Here is a 17500-nt window from a genome sequence, read left to right on the forward strand (position 1 = left end):
AAAATAAATTGAGACTGTGAATTGCGATGTTTACAAGGAAATAATTTTAATCAATAACAATGAAATACCCAAAAAAGCAATACCCATGTCAGATTCGAATATTAATGGCCAATTAATATTCGTTCGAATGTCTCGAATTTTCTTAACATTCGACTTATATTCGAATATCGAATATCGAAGTCAAAGGCTTAGTGGAAAGCATGCCAAATCACGATAATGGCACAAGAGTTGGCGGCTAAAAGCAGAAAAAAGCGACATGACTTAGCTATGACATCCCAAGTTTAAGTGTAGTGGTGCCCATGATGCCCTGATAACAACAAAAAAGTTATGTTGGCTAAATAACTTTAAAAACACAAACAGAAGTGCCAAGGTTGCATCTTATGAAATTATGCCATAAGAAAGCCAAACACCCCAAACTAATGCTTAACCATAATTTGCCCAGAATTTAGCGATAAGTCCCCCATGCAGCCACATTACACAGAGGTTGACCCCGCCTCCGAGCCTCAACGGTGCTTGCTGGCCCATCGAATTCGACGGGCCAGGGAAAACGGCCCTTAGCCCCACAACCTGGCCCGGCGGCCATCTTTAGCACCTAGCCCCCTTTTGATGAGATCACCGTCAGCCCCCTTTTGTCCGGGCCAGCCCGGGGCTGGCCCTGCAGTGAGACTAAGGCTATTGTGCACCTCAGCAGCCCTCCAATATCCCCCGCTACCTCTGCCACCCTGTCAGCCACACACACACACACGCACACGCACACGCACACGCACACGCGCACACGCACACACACACACAAATGAAGGAAGCATCTCACACAGACAGACAGACAGACAGACAGACACACAGACACACAATGATGTAAGGCACCGGTGTGAGTGGGCCACTGGCAGGTTTTCTCCTGCACATCCACCTCTGCCAGTTCCAAAGCCACACAGCAAAGCCGCAGTGACATCCCTCCTGTGTGTGTGTGTGTGTGTGTGTGTGTGTGTGTGTGTGTGTGTGTGTGTGTGTGTGTGTGTGTGTGTGTGTGTGTGTGTGTGTGTGCGCGTGCGTGCGTGCGTGTGTGCGTGTGTGTGTGTGTGTGGCTGCGCGCGCATCACAAGTCTCTTTTCATGGGGCCAATTAGGGAAAATGTGCTTTTTGATTTAGCATTCATGTCTGGGTTTATAATGACTATGATATCACTACCAGTATTACACAGCAATAAACGACACCAAAAAAGGAGTAGAAATGACAGGAACAGTGCTTGGTTACATTTGGAAAGCAACCACTGGCACTAATGTGAAAAATTGCAACCAAAAAATGTTTTTTTTCTGTGTGAGTGGCAGTACTTGGCCCAGCTAGCAGCATAGTACCATACATATACAGAATTATATTTGGGTATGTCGACAGGACTGTATTGGAGGGCTTATTCATGACTACGATTATGATCGATTAATGAATGGTGACATTGTTAATTGTGATTAATTGCAAAGATGATTCATCGTCTCATCTGTCGTGCCAGCTACTTCCTCACCCATCTCATCTCTTGCCAAAGCCACACGGCAGCCTCCTCACCTCTTGTGTGCATGTGCGTGTGTGCGCTTATGTGTGTGCACCCCATGTCTCCTTCCACGGTGCTAAAGTGCCAATGCTATCTCTGCCAGCCAGAGCGATGAGTGACTCAGTGCGAGTGCCAGCTACGGTGCCGGTGCTGGTGCCACTGCAGCTAATGCTGGCTCTTGCCTTGGGCACTCACCCGTGGCAGACAGACGATAATGGTGACGAGGAGGATGGTCATGATGAAGATGGCAGTGATGAGGATAATGACGACGCTGCCTGCCTGGACGAAGCCTTTGCCGCAGGGATCGTGTGTGTGTGTGTGTGTGTCTCTATGTGTGAGTGTGTCTATGTGTGAGAGAGTACCGTAAGTGATTGAGTGTGAGAGAGAGAGCGAGAGAGAGACAGAGCAAGACAGGCACAGCGATCCGAGGCTAATTGGCTGTTGACGGTTTCCGCAATTACAAGTGGCTGCCACGATTTCCCGCTCATCAACTTTATGATGCAAGACCCAGGCGACTGGAGTGCGTAATTGCAATCAAAAACACGGAGCGCCGGGCTACAGGAATTCACATCGACGCTGCTCTGCCAGTGCTCGGTCGAGATGGGCTGCTTCGTCGAGATCAGCTACCAATCGGAAGCTACAAGTAGTGTAGCTCAAACTTCAACCCGAACCCTAACCTTAATCCGTTAACCCATGAAGACTTAATGTGTTTAAGCACTGTAACAGATATGTCAACGCTGTTTAAGGTAAATACGCATAGATGCTGCAGCTGGACTTAAAGGTTGAACACAGGCCTCAAGAGACTCAACATGACTATCATGGTGAATTAAAGGAGAAATAAGATCAAATTAAATAGTGTTGCACAGACTTAAAGGGTAAGGGCATGTCCCGTTATAGATTTGCTGTTACCAAAATGGCCATGACCAAGTTGTGATGCATTAGGTACTAAAGGCCTTGTGCCTCTTCACATTAGTGTAATAGAGTAGAGCACAGTATGGACCATTTCACAGTATGTAGATTATTTCAGTGTTCCATTGGCGGAACAGTGTGTATTATGAGGCCCCCTGGCAGGTGGGGGGCCCCCCAGGCTGCAGCCTTGTCTAACCTAGCATGTGCATTAATCCGGCCCTGGCTGCATATCTCAGCTGGATGGGAAGATTGACACTACACCTCCATACGTCTTATTCCAAAGGGTAATGTGGGGCGATACTGTAGTGTGTTGAAATAGGCTGCTCATACCGACACAAAACTGGTTCCAAGGGGGAGCACACAAGCCTCATTGCTTTTAGCTTCACATTGTGTGTGTGTCTGTCTACGTCCCTCTCCCTCTCTCTCTCTCTCTCTCATGACTATATTTACACAATTTAATTGTCCGGACGATCTGAGCTGGAGACGAGTAGGGAAGGGGGGTGGGGGGGGAATTGATTTCCATTTCTCGAAAGCTGACACACAGATCATTTGGAATTCAAATAACTTCTGATTACGTTACTTTGTTATTTTTTTGTTCCCCAGTTTAAGAATTACAAATCAGAGTAATGATCCGTATTGCTTTGAGAGGAGGGAGTGGGTGGGTGGATGAAGGGCTGAGAGAGAGAGAGAGAGAGAGAGAGAGAGAGAGAGAGAGAGAGAGAGAGAAGGAGAGAAAACTTTATCCATCAATGATCTCTCAGAGGTTATGCAACATAATATCACATAGGCACAGGCACTCTAAGCCATGGCAGCAGCCGGCCACTCATTCTCTGTTTGTGTGTGTGTGTGTGTGCGTCACGTGTGTGTGTCTGCGCGCGTGCGCTCTACAAGGGAGAAGGAGAATGAGAGGCAGCTTTATCCATCAATGATCACAGACTCTCACAGGTTATGCAACCTAATATTGCAATCTTGCTCATTCTCTGTGTGTGTGTGTGTGTGTGTGTGTGTGTGTGTGTGTGTGTGTGTGTGTGTGTGTGTGTGTGTAGAGAGCGAGAGAGAGAGCAAGCGAGAGAGAGAGAGAGCAAGCGAGAGAGAGAGAGAGAGAGAGAGAGAGAGAGAGAGAGAGAGAGAGAGAGAGAGAGAGAGAGAGAGAGAGAGAGAGAGCGAGCTGTGCTCATACAGCCTACACCAGATCACAACACACAGGGACTGATGATGATGACGACTAACCATTACACAAAATGAGTGAAGCAGACCACCCCCCTCTCTCTGAGCTTTGGCAGCACTTGACTATAGTGGGCCTACTATACAGAGAGAGAGCTTCTGCACAAAAAGCCACTTTTTACACCTGAGCCTGCATGACCTGCACTAGGTTAGATTGGCGGTGGACCCCACGGTACACTTGCATGCTGCAGTCTCACAGAATCGATACCTGGCCTACAGTCTCGGCTTTCCCATTCATTACCAACGGCTTGGATTGCAAGGTCCCGGGAGGTGCTGGCTGTCACACCAATGTCTCACGCCTAATTGACTGACTGACCCCGTCCGCCGAGAACAGGCTGCTCCGATGTCACGGTATTGATTATCCCCGCCACCGCTCGGCATCACAACATCTTCCAAGTCTACTCCCGTGACCCACTATTTCCCACAGGCTTTCATCGACTGACTGGGGAGGGCGTCTTGGTGAAGTAAATTATTGTTAGCCAGTCTGCATGCATGCAACCTACCTACCTCATGTGACCGCTTTCTACTTGGTAGAAAGGTTAATGTCACGACATCGGATAATCCAGATATATACACACGATTGTCAAGTCACCAAAGCGGCGACTGAAAGGATGCCAAGTGGAACCCTCACCTTCCCTTCCTCGACAGAGCAAATTTGATCCCGTCTCGCTGAAAGGGCATCAACTTTTTCTGCAACTTCTCCGGCAGAGATGCAAGCTCCTGGTCCAGTGTCTCCTCGATAGGAACACTTTGGATGTGAGTTCTGTTGGTCTTACCCATGTCTTGGAGAAAAAACAAAATGTTTGTGTTGAGAATCACATAGTCAAATAGAATGCAATGGGTGACCATGGGCAGATGCTGCCAAAGTTTATGCAACGCATACAAGCCACATACCTGACAACAGTTAGTCAAGTACAACGTTCCCACACTACACTGGGTTGGTTACTTATTTGATAAGGCATACAGCAGTATTTTACATTAATATTTAACATTGGTTCAAAGCATGTTGTCCAGCCAAACGTTCGCGCGAAAATGTGACTGGCGAAGTAGTACGTCATTATGGCGCGACATTCGGCTCGTACCCTGCCAAATGCACAGAGGTGCCCAGAATAATAAAAAAGTAGGAGACACTTCTGCCGCTCTAGCGATACTTTTACAGTAGTCTAGTGTTGTCAGTCACTATTTCTTTGACTTACCATTGATGGTTATGTTTGAGAAGGTTGTGCTTACTGCTGATTACTGTTGAAGAGAGATCATAGGGGTTGGTTCAACTCCTACAAGACAGACAGAGAAAATAAGCTTCCTCTGTACTACTCTCTGTAAAATGTATATTTTTTAGACTTTGATTCAAATGAATCTTCCCAGAACCATTTGAACCTTTTGGCTGCAATGTATGGCATTACTGCATTGTGCGTTCCCTTCTGTGTGATGTTACCCAGATTTAAATAGCCAGGCATGTTAGACTGGAACGAACGATACAAGTAGAATACATTCAACTCAACTATTAGCTTTCTTGGAAAGTTAAAACACTGTAAAATAGACTGTGTACAAGTGGCTGTAGAAAAGGGGAGGGAGTTATGTGGGGTCTTGGGCACTTGATTGGTCAGGCGAGCTGCCAGTCGCAGTGTCTCTTCTTTCAGTGTGTGTCCCCTTATCGGATCCTATGCTTTGCCTAGTCAAGTGTCTAGTGTTGCTGACTTAGCTACAGATTGACTGCAACCAGCCAGTAATACATGCTTATGCGGCATTATTAATTTATCTCAAACGTACTGTACTGTCACCCTACCTGGTAAGAAGACAACTGTTGTGTTGCTGTTCTCTGTGTTGGCTGATTGTAAAGATACATAAGCGCAAATTATTCTCGCTGTGGTATCGTTTACCAGGTTCGTAGCTTGCTAGCGCCTTTGGTTACATTAGCAAATGTTAGCGAGCTAGCCTGGACAATGCAAGCCAATATGCTTGCCAGAATCTTGTTCTAATAGCTAGCTTGCCCGCTAACAAGATAACGAGGTATTTAATCAAGACTTGACGAACACGGTGTTTATGTTGGACAGCTCATAAAATAATAAGTATAATATATCAAATGAACTCTTTCGAGGGGATGAAATGACACTCTACGTCGCCAACCGATCAATGGTTTACCAGTGTGATTGCTAAAAATAACATTTGCGATTAGCAGCCGGCTAGCAGCATACCAGAGTAGGCCTTTCCATTTTAACGTGCTTGATAGCATAGCTTTTTACAGTATTTATCGGTGAATCTGTTGTGTCCAAATATACCATAACAACACACATCTAGACAATTAAGGTAATACACGGCTCACTGACTAACCGATGTCACTAATTTGGTGATACTGAAATTGGGAAATGGTTATGTTTAGGTGTGGGAGGAGAGGGCTTTAGCATGGGCTTGGGCCTGCCATGTTCTCATGTGGTAAGAGGCAAAGCTAATGGCAGTGCAACTTACGAAACTTGTTTGAATTGCCATGGTCGTCGCGATAAACAAAGTCAGCCTTGTTGACATATTTTGCGCCTTCTCCATACATTTATGAGCTTGTGACATGCACACTGTGGTTGTAGAAAGTGAAGGCTTACAAGTAGCTAGTTACCTCTTGCTACCTTCCTAATGTTTGGCAAGCACTGTTGCGGAGAATCCTGCCAAGGTAGAAGTAGATAGCCTGGCTAACATCAGTTGGCTAACTCAAGCTGACATGTTCATGAAACACCTGCATTTTATGCTGTAAAAACGGAGAATGAATGACTGTAGATGTCTGGTTTGTGTATGACGGGATATCACGACAGTAATTGTAGTTGATAACTGACTGAAAAATCAAAACTCGCTTTTGTGGATACATTAATCTTACCTGCAGTCAGCTAGCACGCGACCACCGGCTGCTGGATTTCGCGGTATATGGCAGCTAGCTTCTAACATTCATGGGTATCCATCTCATAACTTGGGCCGAGCTGTCATCAGAAATTACTTATGTGTTGATGTTGTGTGTTGGGCATTTTTTTTATTATTTGTACTGTCAGCTATTGTATTACGCCATTTGTTTGAGGTAGCTGTTTGTAATATAACGTGGGTAATGTTCAGCTGAAATACCTCAATGAAAGGCGTTGGTGTGGTTAGCAGAAGGTGCCCCCTCGTTCAAATTGTTCACTGACAGATTGCCAGCGCTTTTAATACGACGACTTCTGTTGCCTCAGATAACTTAAGTTACTTCCAAATACTTGTGCTGAACTAAATGTTACTTGGTATGTCGGTGCGGGGCTGTTGGCCTGCAACTGTCAAACGGATTATTAATAGCCCACAAAATGGTGCAGAAGAAAAAATGATGCGAGTTCCGAGAATTGCCACAACGCAGAACGTAATCAGTATGTTTTTAGATTAGAAGGCCTTGTTTCTTCTCTTTTGTACCCATGCATCCTCTGTCTCATCTGGGACTGGCTCTGACAGGATGGTTGTGGTTTACGCAAGGCCTGATGTCACCTATTTGAGCAGCCTCTCTAGCAGTGCAATGAAAGTTCTCAATTCGGATGCAAGATTGGGTTGCCTGATTTGAAAGAGAACAGATGGTATCTTCCACAAATATACACCTGGGAGTTTTTTCACCTTGTGCTGCTGTGTCCACACATCCTTGTGGAAGGTGTTTACTCGAAAAATCTAAAACAATAGAATCTGTCAGTTTTTTTGCTGTGAATATTGAATATGCTGCAGAGCATCTGTGCAGATGTGCCCGGCTTTATATCCGCCATCATGTTTTTGAATCTTAGAATCTTCATCACTGCTGTGTGTTGCTAAGAAACATCTGTCTCCTAATGGGGATCACAAGATTGTTTTTTTCCCCGCTGGTTCGTGGCAAGGGTCTTAATTACCTTCACTCCAAAGGCACTGAATTCTGAGCTTTCAACTAGATTTCCCCCTAGGTCATTCTCTGGTGTTTTGTTTCTTTTTCCTTTTTTTGCCCTAAGTCCGCTATAGACTCTGTGAATTGTGTAGCACCGAGGTATTTATTTGCTCTTTCTCACTTAAAGGCTGTCGTTCCCTATAATGTATCCAATGGCTTGGGTTTTTTACAACCTGTAAGTTAAGTGTGAAGTAGTCAACTCCAAACATTTTATCCACCACCACTACCCCCCTGGTCCCTTTTCCATTTGTCCGTCTCGGAAATGGAACGTTGAGGGGGGTGCTGTACAATCAGAAAAACGCCAGAGCCGTTCTCGACCTCAAAGGAAATGTAGCCTAAACGGCATCAGGGGAGTGGGTCTGTGCCATGTTGGCGGAGAGCTGTTTAAACAGTGGGCTGTTGTGGGGCTTGGGGGGGGGACCTCACCTTAATCCGACTAGAAGCATTGAGCTAATGTCAATATGAACTCAGTGGTCTCTTACGTGATGCCCTTCAAAGTCTGTATCCCCAATTCGCAGGTTTGGATGCTGCTTGGCTTTTGTTTGTGTACTGTGTGCAGTTCTGTCTGATTTTGTCTAAAGAGAACAATAACAAGTAAAAGAGAGATGAGATAAATGTACTTTGATCTACATGTTGACAAAGATGTAAGTAGACAGGTTGGAACAGGAAATGGACAGACATAGGTCAGCAGAAGAAGAGGAGACAGAGGGAACATGAAACACAGTGGACACTGAACACAGATGGACTTGATGTCACTGTGGAGTGGACGGAAATAGACAGGTGAAGACATGAAACAGACGAGACAGGTGGACAGAAGTAGCACGAGCAGCAGCAGTGACCAGGGACATGATACTGGACATGACCTATACTGACCTGGGGAGCTCCGGGAGAGGGAATGGGGAGCTTTTTTCTCCCCATTAAGAAAGGAGGATAAGAAAAAGAGAGACAGAGGGACAGAAGCAGAAGAAAGAAAGGAAAGGAGACTTGGCAGTGAGTACTGGTCTACACCAGTGTTTCCCGTAGAATTTTTGTTAGCCAAGGTGATTAGGGGGGATGTTAGCCGTTGTCAGAGAGATATGACCGTCATCATTGCAAAAGGCTATGCCAAAGAGGGTAGATTAGAGGAAGGATTCAAACTCCACCCATCCTATGCAAACTAGTGTGCTGAAGTTTGGTCTCCTAAGGGTCGTTGTCCCCTCCTTCTTGTCTTTTTGTGATGTTTGGTGGTGGCTTGCACAAGATGTGCGCTACCGCCATCTGTAGTGCTAAGGGGACTCAACCCGAAGACTCCAAAGGTCTCCTAACCGAAGCTCTCCTAAAGGGGCGTTCGCCTGACATCACATGGATCCTGGAAAAGTCAGAGCCTGAAGTATCTTTTCTTTAATCTACCTTCTTTGGCTATGCTGTGCCGTTTCATTTGAGAGGGAACATGAGACTGGAGGACGAAGACTGAACTTGCTCCACTGATGAGATTGGACTGCTCGCCTGGGGTGTGTTTCTCAAAAGCGTAGTTGTTAGCCAGTTAGCAATGTGCATAGTTACTAATGGGAAATTGCGTAGCAAACAGCAAAGTAGCTAACGTAGTTAGCAACTATGGCTTTGAGAAATGCACTCCTGTTCAGGCGAAGACAAGAAACTTAGATGGTCAGACATGACAGGAGAGGACTCGAGGGTAGACATGAGCAGGAGACAAAGCGGCAGACTGGCCATGATGGAAGACACTGGATGCAGACAGACCTGCTCCATTGGTGCAAGTAGCCTCCCCCCCCCCCTCTCTGCCTCCCTCTGCTTTGTCCAGAGCCAGGCATCAGAATCTAAGCAGTGGTGTAATGAGAATGTAGCCTTTAGCAATGGTATCCTCCAACATCGCTTGTATGACCGCAGAGCACACACACACACACACACACACACACACACACACACACACACACTTGCCCTGCACCACCTTCCCCAGCCGTGCATCACATCACATCTCGCCCTCGGGGACCTCATTAGCACTGGTTGCTATTTGCTATTTGTCGGGAGCTTTTCTTGTTTAAATGCACATTACTCTGCTCCTCCCTTTTTTACCATCACCACCACTCTTCTCTTCTCTTCTCCCCCCATCCTGCTTCATTACATTGATGTGAATATTTATGCATGTTAAGGGAGAGGTGGAAGTTTTTTAGCGTGCATCCATGGAGGGATGAAAGTGTGTGTGTGTGTGTGTGTGTGTGTGTGTGTGTGTTTGAGTGTGTGTGTGTACACACACGAGAGTGTGTGTGGGTGTGAAAGACACCAGTTCTTCATGCTGTGGTGAACCGTGCACACACGTTTCAGACGCGTTAATTACACACCCCGGCTTGCTGTCGGTCTCCTCCCGTCATCTCCTCTGGCTGCTGCTACTGCCGCCGCTGCTTTTCTTATGCAGATGATGATGAGGCACCCCTGCTTTTGCTTCACACGGCCTCTCCTGTTCAGGAGAGCAGGGGAGCCTCAATCTAAGCCGTGCACTATAGGGTTACAGAGGGCCACCCTATAAGCTCCGTGTCTGTGTGTCAGGCTGTGTGTGTCCAACTGTGTCTGTCTGTCTGTCTGTCTGGTAGGCTGGCTTGTGCTGACACCTTTTACTGTGTTTTTCAGTGGTCTGCCTGCATGTCTGCATGAATGCCCGTATGAATACCCGCCTGCCTGACTGTCTAGTCTTTAGATGTCTTTGGTTGGCTGGCTCGGTCTGAAATCTGTACTCATTCCCTGTCTGACTCCTCTTCGTGTCTCTGGAACTGTGTATTATCCATATGTCTCAATTCCTCCTCTCCTGTTGAGGGATGTGTGTTTGTGTTGGCAGCTGTCTGTGGCAGGCAGGCTGGCTCAGTCTGTGTCGAAAGCCTTCATTTGCTCATTGTGTAGTTTGCCACAGGGACTAAAACATATTATTTTGTTACTTACATATGATATTGCACTATATAGCGGATGTTTCACATAATTTTTGCCCCGTCGTTTCCCCATATGCCTTAACTTATTAATGACTTCTTGTGTGTGACCATATAGGAGTTGGCTATGTCTTGAGTGCCTATCTTGTCTGTTGGGTCTGTGTGGGAATTAATGTTGGTGTTAGCAGTTTGTCAGGATCTGTCTGCCTAGCTGTATCCAAAATGTGTGTTTTATTCACTGTGTTGTTCACGATACAGTATACGATGTTGAGCAAGGATTTTTCTCCACATGGCACACCTGACTAGCCCTTGTAGTGAGGGTTCTTTTCTCTTAATCTAAATGAGGGGTGTTAAACTCATTAAACTCCTTGTGTTCAATTCTTGTTGCGCTATACATTGATGGTGTATGTGGACCAACTGCAATACACATTTGAAATGATCTCGCAGGTTGAATAAAACGACTCCGTGGGCCAGATTTGGCCCCTGGGCCAGAGTTTGACATCCCTGATCTCGATTGAATTGTCTTCACAAGTTCACGTCTCAGTCACTTGTCGGTCTAGTGTCCATATGTCTTAGTTCCTGCCTTGGCCGGCACAGCTGTTTGTGTGGGGATTTATGCTGGTGATGGCAGTTTGTGGTGGTCGTGCGTCTTGCCTTGCAGACAAGTGTTTGGTTTCTGGCCGGCACAGTTGCCTTTGAGGGAATCCGTCTGTGCTGATGAAAACTTGTACAGTGGCATGATCCGCACAGATTCATGTTCCTTGTTTTGGGATGTACAGAACCCTGTCCCTTGTTTTGGAATCTACAGAACCATTTCCATGGCCCTTTTATTTTTCGAAACAATCTAGTCCGTTCCTTATTTTTGGTCCCTACACAGTGCCTCATTGAGATGCATAGAACCATGGTCTACTATATTTTGGCTCCTTAGAACCCCTTTTCCCAATTTGAGATTCTTAATTATTTTCAGATCCATAGAAACATGTTCTTATAATTCTGGCTCTAGAACCCTGCTGCTTGTTTGGAGATCTATAGTACCTTCTTCCTTATCTTAGAATAAGACCTGTTGGTTATTGTGGCTTCATAGAACCTATTCCTTGATTTTGAGCGCTATGTTCCTTGTTTTGAGATGCATTAGAAACGTGGTCCTTTATTTTGGGCACCGTCCCCCATGGGTGATGAAGACAGCTGGTGCAGTATCTCTCACCCTCCCCTCTCCTCCTCCCTCACCTCACGTCTCTATCCCTCCCTCTTTCCCTCTTGTTATCACACTCTATCTTGCACTATACATCTGTCTCCTTTCTGCGTTTCCTCCTCTCTTTCCTCCTTCTCTTTCATGCATTCACACTTCCTCCCTCACGCCCTCACGATTTCTGTAGTTATCTTTTCACCTCTCATTTACTCTGTCCATTCTCTCTTCCCTCTCTCTTTTTCTCCCTCACTCTCGTTCTCGCTCTCACACTCTGTCTTGTGTCTTTTCTCCTCCCTATCTGTCTTTGTCTCTTGTGTTTCCTTGTCCATTTTGCACTCACTCACTCACTCACTCACTCACTCTCTCTCTCCCCCTCTATCTCTACATATCTTTCTCTTTCCCTCGGGTTCTGTTTATTCCCTCAGCGCTCGCGAGCGTTTTTCTTCCTGAGTCATTAGGTGGTGTAAGCTTGCCTTGCCTCGTCTGGGCGGGCATGCGTTCGGCAGCCAGCCTGTCCCCGAGGGCCTTTATCCAGCCGCGTTGTGCTGCGCCGCACGCTCCTAAATTGGCTTCCTGGAAGTCCTGAAAGGCGAGCTAATTGTCATTTAGTGTGGTCTAAGCGCCTGGTTTTCAGAGGGGGCATTTAGCTGGCATGAGGCAGTCGGTGCCGAGTCGACCCCACCCCTTATCAAAGCTGGCACCACAAATAGCTGCCCTCCTCTCTCTCTCTCTCTCTCTCTCTCTCTCTCTCTCTCTCTCTCTCTCTCTCTCTCTCTCTCTCTCTCTCTCTGTCATTCTCCTGTTCTCTCTCTCATCGTTTCTTTCCTTCCGCCTCTCTTGCTCTCATGGTATCTCTCATGATGTCTTCTCTCTCTCTCTCTCCTGTCTTGCTCTCTCCATTACTTTCTCTCTTTTAAAAAAAAAAAATCTCTCCTTCTTTTTGGGCGACGTGTGCTGTCCGGCACTGACAGCCTGCCCCGAGTGTGACTGCTGGTTCTGATTGGTCCATGTCCTGTTTTGGGGTGGGGTGGGGGTAATGGGGGTTGCTGGAGGCTGCGGCACGTCTGCTTTTTGCCCTGGATCTACATTCGACACCACTTTTTCCTCTTTCATTTTCTTCTCTTGCTTTTTACCCTCATATTTCTTTATATTCTCTCGTGCTCCTTCCCTGTCACTCCCTGACTGACTCACTTGTTTTGTTTTATCTATCTATCTATCTATCTATCTATCTATCTATCTATCTATCTATCTATCTATCTATCTATCTATCTATCTATCTATCTATCTATCTATCTCCTTGTCTGATTTTTCTCTGCCTCCATCTCTGTCTTTCTCTTCTCTCTTGCACTCCTGCCCCCCTAAAACGGACAGCTGACTCTCTTTCTCTCTCTCTCTCTCTCTCTCTCTCTCTCTCTCTATCTCTCTCTCTCTCTCTCTCTCTCTCTCTCTCTCTCTCTCTCTCTCTCTCTCTCTCTCTCTCTCTCTCCTCCCGCCACATCCTTTCTTTCTCTCTCTCTCTCCCCGTCCTCTCTCCCTCTCTATCTCCCTGCCATGCGTACCCTTTAGCCCCTCCCCTCCTGCATTATGATTGGCTAACCGTGCTGCTGACATCAGCGGGGCCCAGCTGTTGATTTGGTGGCTTTGCGTGCAGGCAGCGCCTGAGAGGCTGGCTGGCTGAGGATGGGTGCGGGCAGGTGTGCAGAGGAGAGGGAGAGGAGCGAGGCTCGGAGTGTAGCCCCCACCCTCCCCTCAGTCAGTCAGTCGGTCGGTCCAGAGCACCGCTACTCGGACGGAGAGAGGGGAGGCTGACTGAAAGAGAAGCTGAGGCACTGAGAGAGTGACTGCTGCCTTCCTGCCTGCCTGCCTGCCTGCCTGCCTGCCAGCGATCTGACTATCACCTGAACTGAGCTGATCAGAGCAGCGCTCTCTGACCCGATCTCGCCTATTTCCTGAACGGGACGCGACCTTGTTCCCAACCCCCTCCTTCTTCCCCAACCTTTCTCTGTCTTTCTCTTCTTCTGTCCTTTCTTTCTTATTTTCTTTTCTTTTCTTTTCTTCTTTAACTACCCCTTACCTGTTCCTGCCTCACCCCCTTCACTCCATTCCTCCATCCCTCCCCTCTTTGCATTCATCTATCCATCCCTTATTCATCCCTTAACCTCTATCCATTCAAACTAACTAGCTTCCATAACCACCCCCCCCCCATTCAAACTCATTAAGCCCCTTGCCTTATCCTTGCACCTTTGACCACCAACAACCTTCCTCCTCTGCCTCCTCTGCCTTTGCGTTGTACCCTACCTCCATCCTCTTCTTTTCTTCCTCCCCTATTTTCTTTTCTGTTCTCCTCTCCCATCTCTACCTCTGCCTCCAGCTCCCTTCATCCTCCCTTTCTTCTCGTCCTCCTCTCTGTCCTCTGCCTCTGCCTCCAACCCCCCCTCCCCAGCCAATGCTGCCCCAGGTAATATGGAAACTAAACCTCTAGCCAATGGCCAGGATGAAGCCCTCCGCGAGCAGCCAGGTGTGTCTCACCTTCTCCAAGGTGTGTCTGCGGGGTGGGTGGTGGTAGTTGGGGAGGTGGGTGGTGCATGCTATGGATGGGCTGATGTATGCTAAATGGTAAATGGACCATTTATAACGTGCTTTTTACATTGCTTTTCTCTAGGCGAATGTGAGTTATAGATGTTTTATGGTTCTTTGGTGTGATATTTGTTTAATATAAGGTGTTTGTTTATAATGTCTGTGTAGAAGCGTGCTACTTTTATTCCTACCGTGTGTAAAAATCACGCTTGTACTGATACTTGAGGTTTTTTTGCGCGTCGTCAGAGGCGCTTTGTTTAGCGTTGTGTTTTTGCTACTAGAGATCAGCTCCTGGAGGTTTTTTTTCGAGTGCGGTCAAGGCTCTTTGTTGTTCACACCACGGGTGGTATGCTGGAGTTGCGCGCGCGCGTGTGTGTGTGTGAAATTTCAGATCTGCATTTCTGCACTCTCCGGTCTTCCCTTCCTCCCCTCCTCCTCCTGCACTGTGTCTCTCTCTCCCACTCTTTCTTTCTCTTGAGCAGCGTGGTGCTTTTGTGGCATCATTGCAGGAGAATGGCTCCAAGGCAGCTGGGCGCTAGTAAGCCCGTTCACACACCCAGCGAAGAGCCAAACAGCTTCACGGAAAAGCGAAAAAAATGTTTTGTACAATTTGTTTTTGTTCTGCAATTCTAAAATGTTTTGTCATTTGCGCAGTGATTTGCCCTGAGAAAATTGCTTTGTCTAACTGTGTGGGGTCACTGTGTCTTTATGAAATCTAAATGTCTCTCTCTCTGTGAGACTCTTTGCTAACGAAATGACAGGGAATTAAGCGAATTACACTTTTCACCCCACTCTTGGGCATTATGCATGAAAAAGAAGGGATTAGCAGGGTGGGACATAGAGAGTTGCGGTGCCTGCCGCCGTTCCATCTACCTGTCGCGATTGGGGTGGGGCTCTGCACCAGGTGAATGCACAATTGCCTTGGCCCAAACTTCTTTCTTTCTCTCGCTTTAATTTCCATCGTCAGGGTCTCTTCTCTCTCTCTCTCTCTCTCTCTCTCTCTTTCTCTCTTTCTCCACTCTCTCTTTCTCCACACTCTCTGCACTTGCTCTATCTCTTCTTTCTCCATCTTTCTTCTTCAGTTTGACCTCCCTTTTCTCTCTGCTCTTTCTATCTACATTAGTCTCTCCTTTCTTCCCCCCCTCACTCTTTCTTTTCTCTTCAGCAGCACCACACCATTCTGTTCAGTAAACCACCCCAGGGCACTATTAGCAAATATAATTTTTAATGCGGCGCGTTGCTTTGCGCTACGCTGTGCCGCCGTGCTGGAGCGCTGCTCTGCTCTGCTGGGGCTGCGATGCGCCACGATGGCTCTGCGGTGTAATTTGCGGCAAGCCAAGTGACTGTGTGTGTGTGTGTGTGTGTGTATTGGGCTAATAGGCATCCTGATGAAGCGAGCTGAGCTGCTCCAAATCAGCGCCAGTCTGAAGTCTCCTTTTCTCTGCCGCAGAGTCCAAACACTAAAAACTTCTAACGAGAATTACAAATTAAACATATAAATCAAAAGAGTATACTGGTTTGCTGTTAACCGGGAGTACTTAAGAAAACAAACCAAAAAAATGCTGGGGTGGTATTAACTGGGAGTAATTAAAGAAAAACTGGAAGAAAACATTCTGCCGTGGTAATATTAGCACTTTTTAAATTATTTATTAATTTTAAAGGGAATTGAGAAGAAGGCGTGTGTGGTATTTGCATATTTTGGAACAAATCCTGTTAGTACGGAGTGGGGTGATGGCAAGGGCAGGGAAAAGGGAAGGATGGGAAATGGGAAGAGATTAGCGGAATTGCTGAGAAGAGTTTTTGAAGTGATTTTAGTGAATTGTCGCATTAGAGACTTGATTTTTTTTTCTCCCTCTGAGTGTGTGCCAGAATGCATTTGTGTCTGTGCACGTATGTGGGCTTTCAATTGGTGCGTGCGTGCTTGCGTGCGTGTTTTTGAATACCTGGTGCAGGTTTTTTTTCCTATTGTGTGGGTGGTTTGGCTGTCTGGGGTCGAGTGGAGCGGTGTTTATTAGAAAGCCCAGCCCAGACTAAGTGGAGTGGCGCATAGGTCACTTTTGATGAGCGTCTGTCTGTCTATCTGTCTGTCCGCCTGTCTACCTGTCTCTGTCGGCATGCCGCACACTTTTAATGAGAGCAGTGAAAAAGAATGATGGGGGTGGTGGTGAAAATTGTGTCTGGCTGTTTTGGCCACGTTCAGCCGGTCGTTTAACGACAGGTATTTTTGTCTGGCTTTTGTGCGTGCGTGCGTGCGTGCGTGCGTGCGTGCGTGAGTGCTAGCGAGCGAGAGTCCGATCAACCGCTGCTGGCTTGTTTCATTGATTTGATTCCTCTCATATTACCCCTGGGGGCATTTCAGAAGCTGATATTGCACCAGTGTTTGGACACATATCTAGGTGTCGGGACGTTTTTTACCTGTCTATGGATGTGTGTGTGTGTATTAGAGTATCTCCAACTAACTCTTGTAAAATTGGATTTTATTTTGATTTTAATGGTGGGTAAAAGTAGTGGATTTCCAAAAAAGTGTTCCATTAACATTGCCACTGAAAGGTCACTCTCTGCCTTCATGGATGCGCTGTTGAGGTGTGTGTGTGTGCATGTGTGTGTGTTTGTGTGTGTGTGTGTGTGCATGTGTGTGTGTTTGTGTGTGTGTGCTGCTGGCAGGTAATGTGGAGTGGTGCCTGGGGTGCTGAATAGATTGGCAACAGCAGCACTAAAACCTGGCTGGGGGAATGATGCATCCCCCTCAGTTTCCTGGGCATCAACTCCACTTTAGTAAGCCACACAAGCTTCTGCAGAATGCCGCATGCTTGTTTGTTTGCTTGTGTAAAAAGGTGATGAATACTTATCGCGTTGCAATGCACAACTATTCTTATTTTCTCATATTTTTTTCCTCCCGACTCGTCGTGTTTCCTCTTTTTTTTTCCTTCTTTACTTTGTTCTGTTTCTCCTTCACCCTCCTGTCGCCTCCCACACATCTGTGCAGAGAACCAGATCTTTAGCGAACAATATATTCCGTCTGCGCGGCACACCTACAGTGTGTGAATTGTGAAAATTAGATGGTGGTGATTTCTGTGGCCCTCGCAAGTACAGACTCTATGCTGTTGCGATATGCAGCGAGTGGCCAGAGCAGAGCATGATGAGGCAGACTGGAAGCGATTGTGTATGTGTCTGACCAACACTGCTCTACAAAGACAAAGTGCAGTAGCTACATATTTTGTCAAAATTTAGTTTAGAAAATG

General features: G+C 46.7%; 2 protein-coding genes across 6 annotated transcripts in view; one reads left to right on the plus strand and one right to left on the minus strand.

Moving 5' to 3' along the window:
• Positions 1-4680, minus strand: part of zranb3 (zinc finger, RAN-binding domain containing 3) — a 120296-nt gene extending 115616 nt beyond the window's left edge. Inside the window, exons 1-2 of the mRNA XM_063212502.1 lie at positions 4568-4680; positions 4305-4455 (exon numbers count right to left, since the gene is read on the minus strand). Of these exons, the coding sequence (XP_063068572.1) occupies positions 4305-4453 (149 nt within the window). The 5' untranslated portion in view covers positions 4454-4455; positions 4568-4680. The remainder of the gene's footprint in view (positions 1-4304; positions 4456-4567) is intronic.
• A 652-nt stretch (positions 4681-5332) lies between these two features.
• The window catches only part of LOC134459247 (R3H domain-containing protein 1), an 88418-nt gene continuing 76250 nt past the window's right edge, over positions 5333-17500 (plus strand). For 4 of the 5 annotated variants that reach the window (XM_063211550.1, XM_063211552.1, XM_063211553.1 and 1 more), the window contains exon 1: positions 5333-5462. The gene's annotated coding sequence lies outside the window, so the exon portion shown is untranslated. Of the gene's footprint in view, positions 5463-13153; positions 14200-17500 lie in introns of those variants that run through there. The other variant, XM_063211551.1, reaches the window with a different exon arrangement.

Source organism: Engraulis encrasicolus, chromosome 12 (assembly GCF_034702125.1).
Source record: "Engraulis encrasicolus isolate BLACKSEA-1 chromosome 12, IST_EnEncr_1.0, whole genome shotgun sequence".
In the NCBI taxonomy this organism is placed as follows: domain Eukaryota; kingdom Metazoa; phylum Chordata; class Actinopteri; order Clupeiformes; family Engraulidae; genus Engraulis; species Engraulis encrasicolus.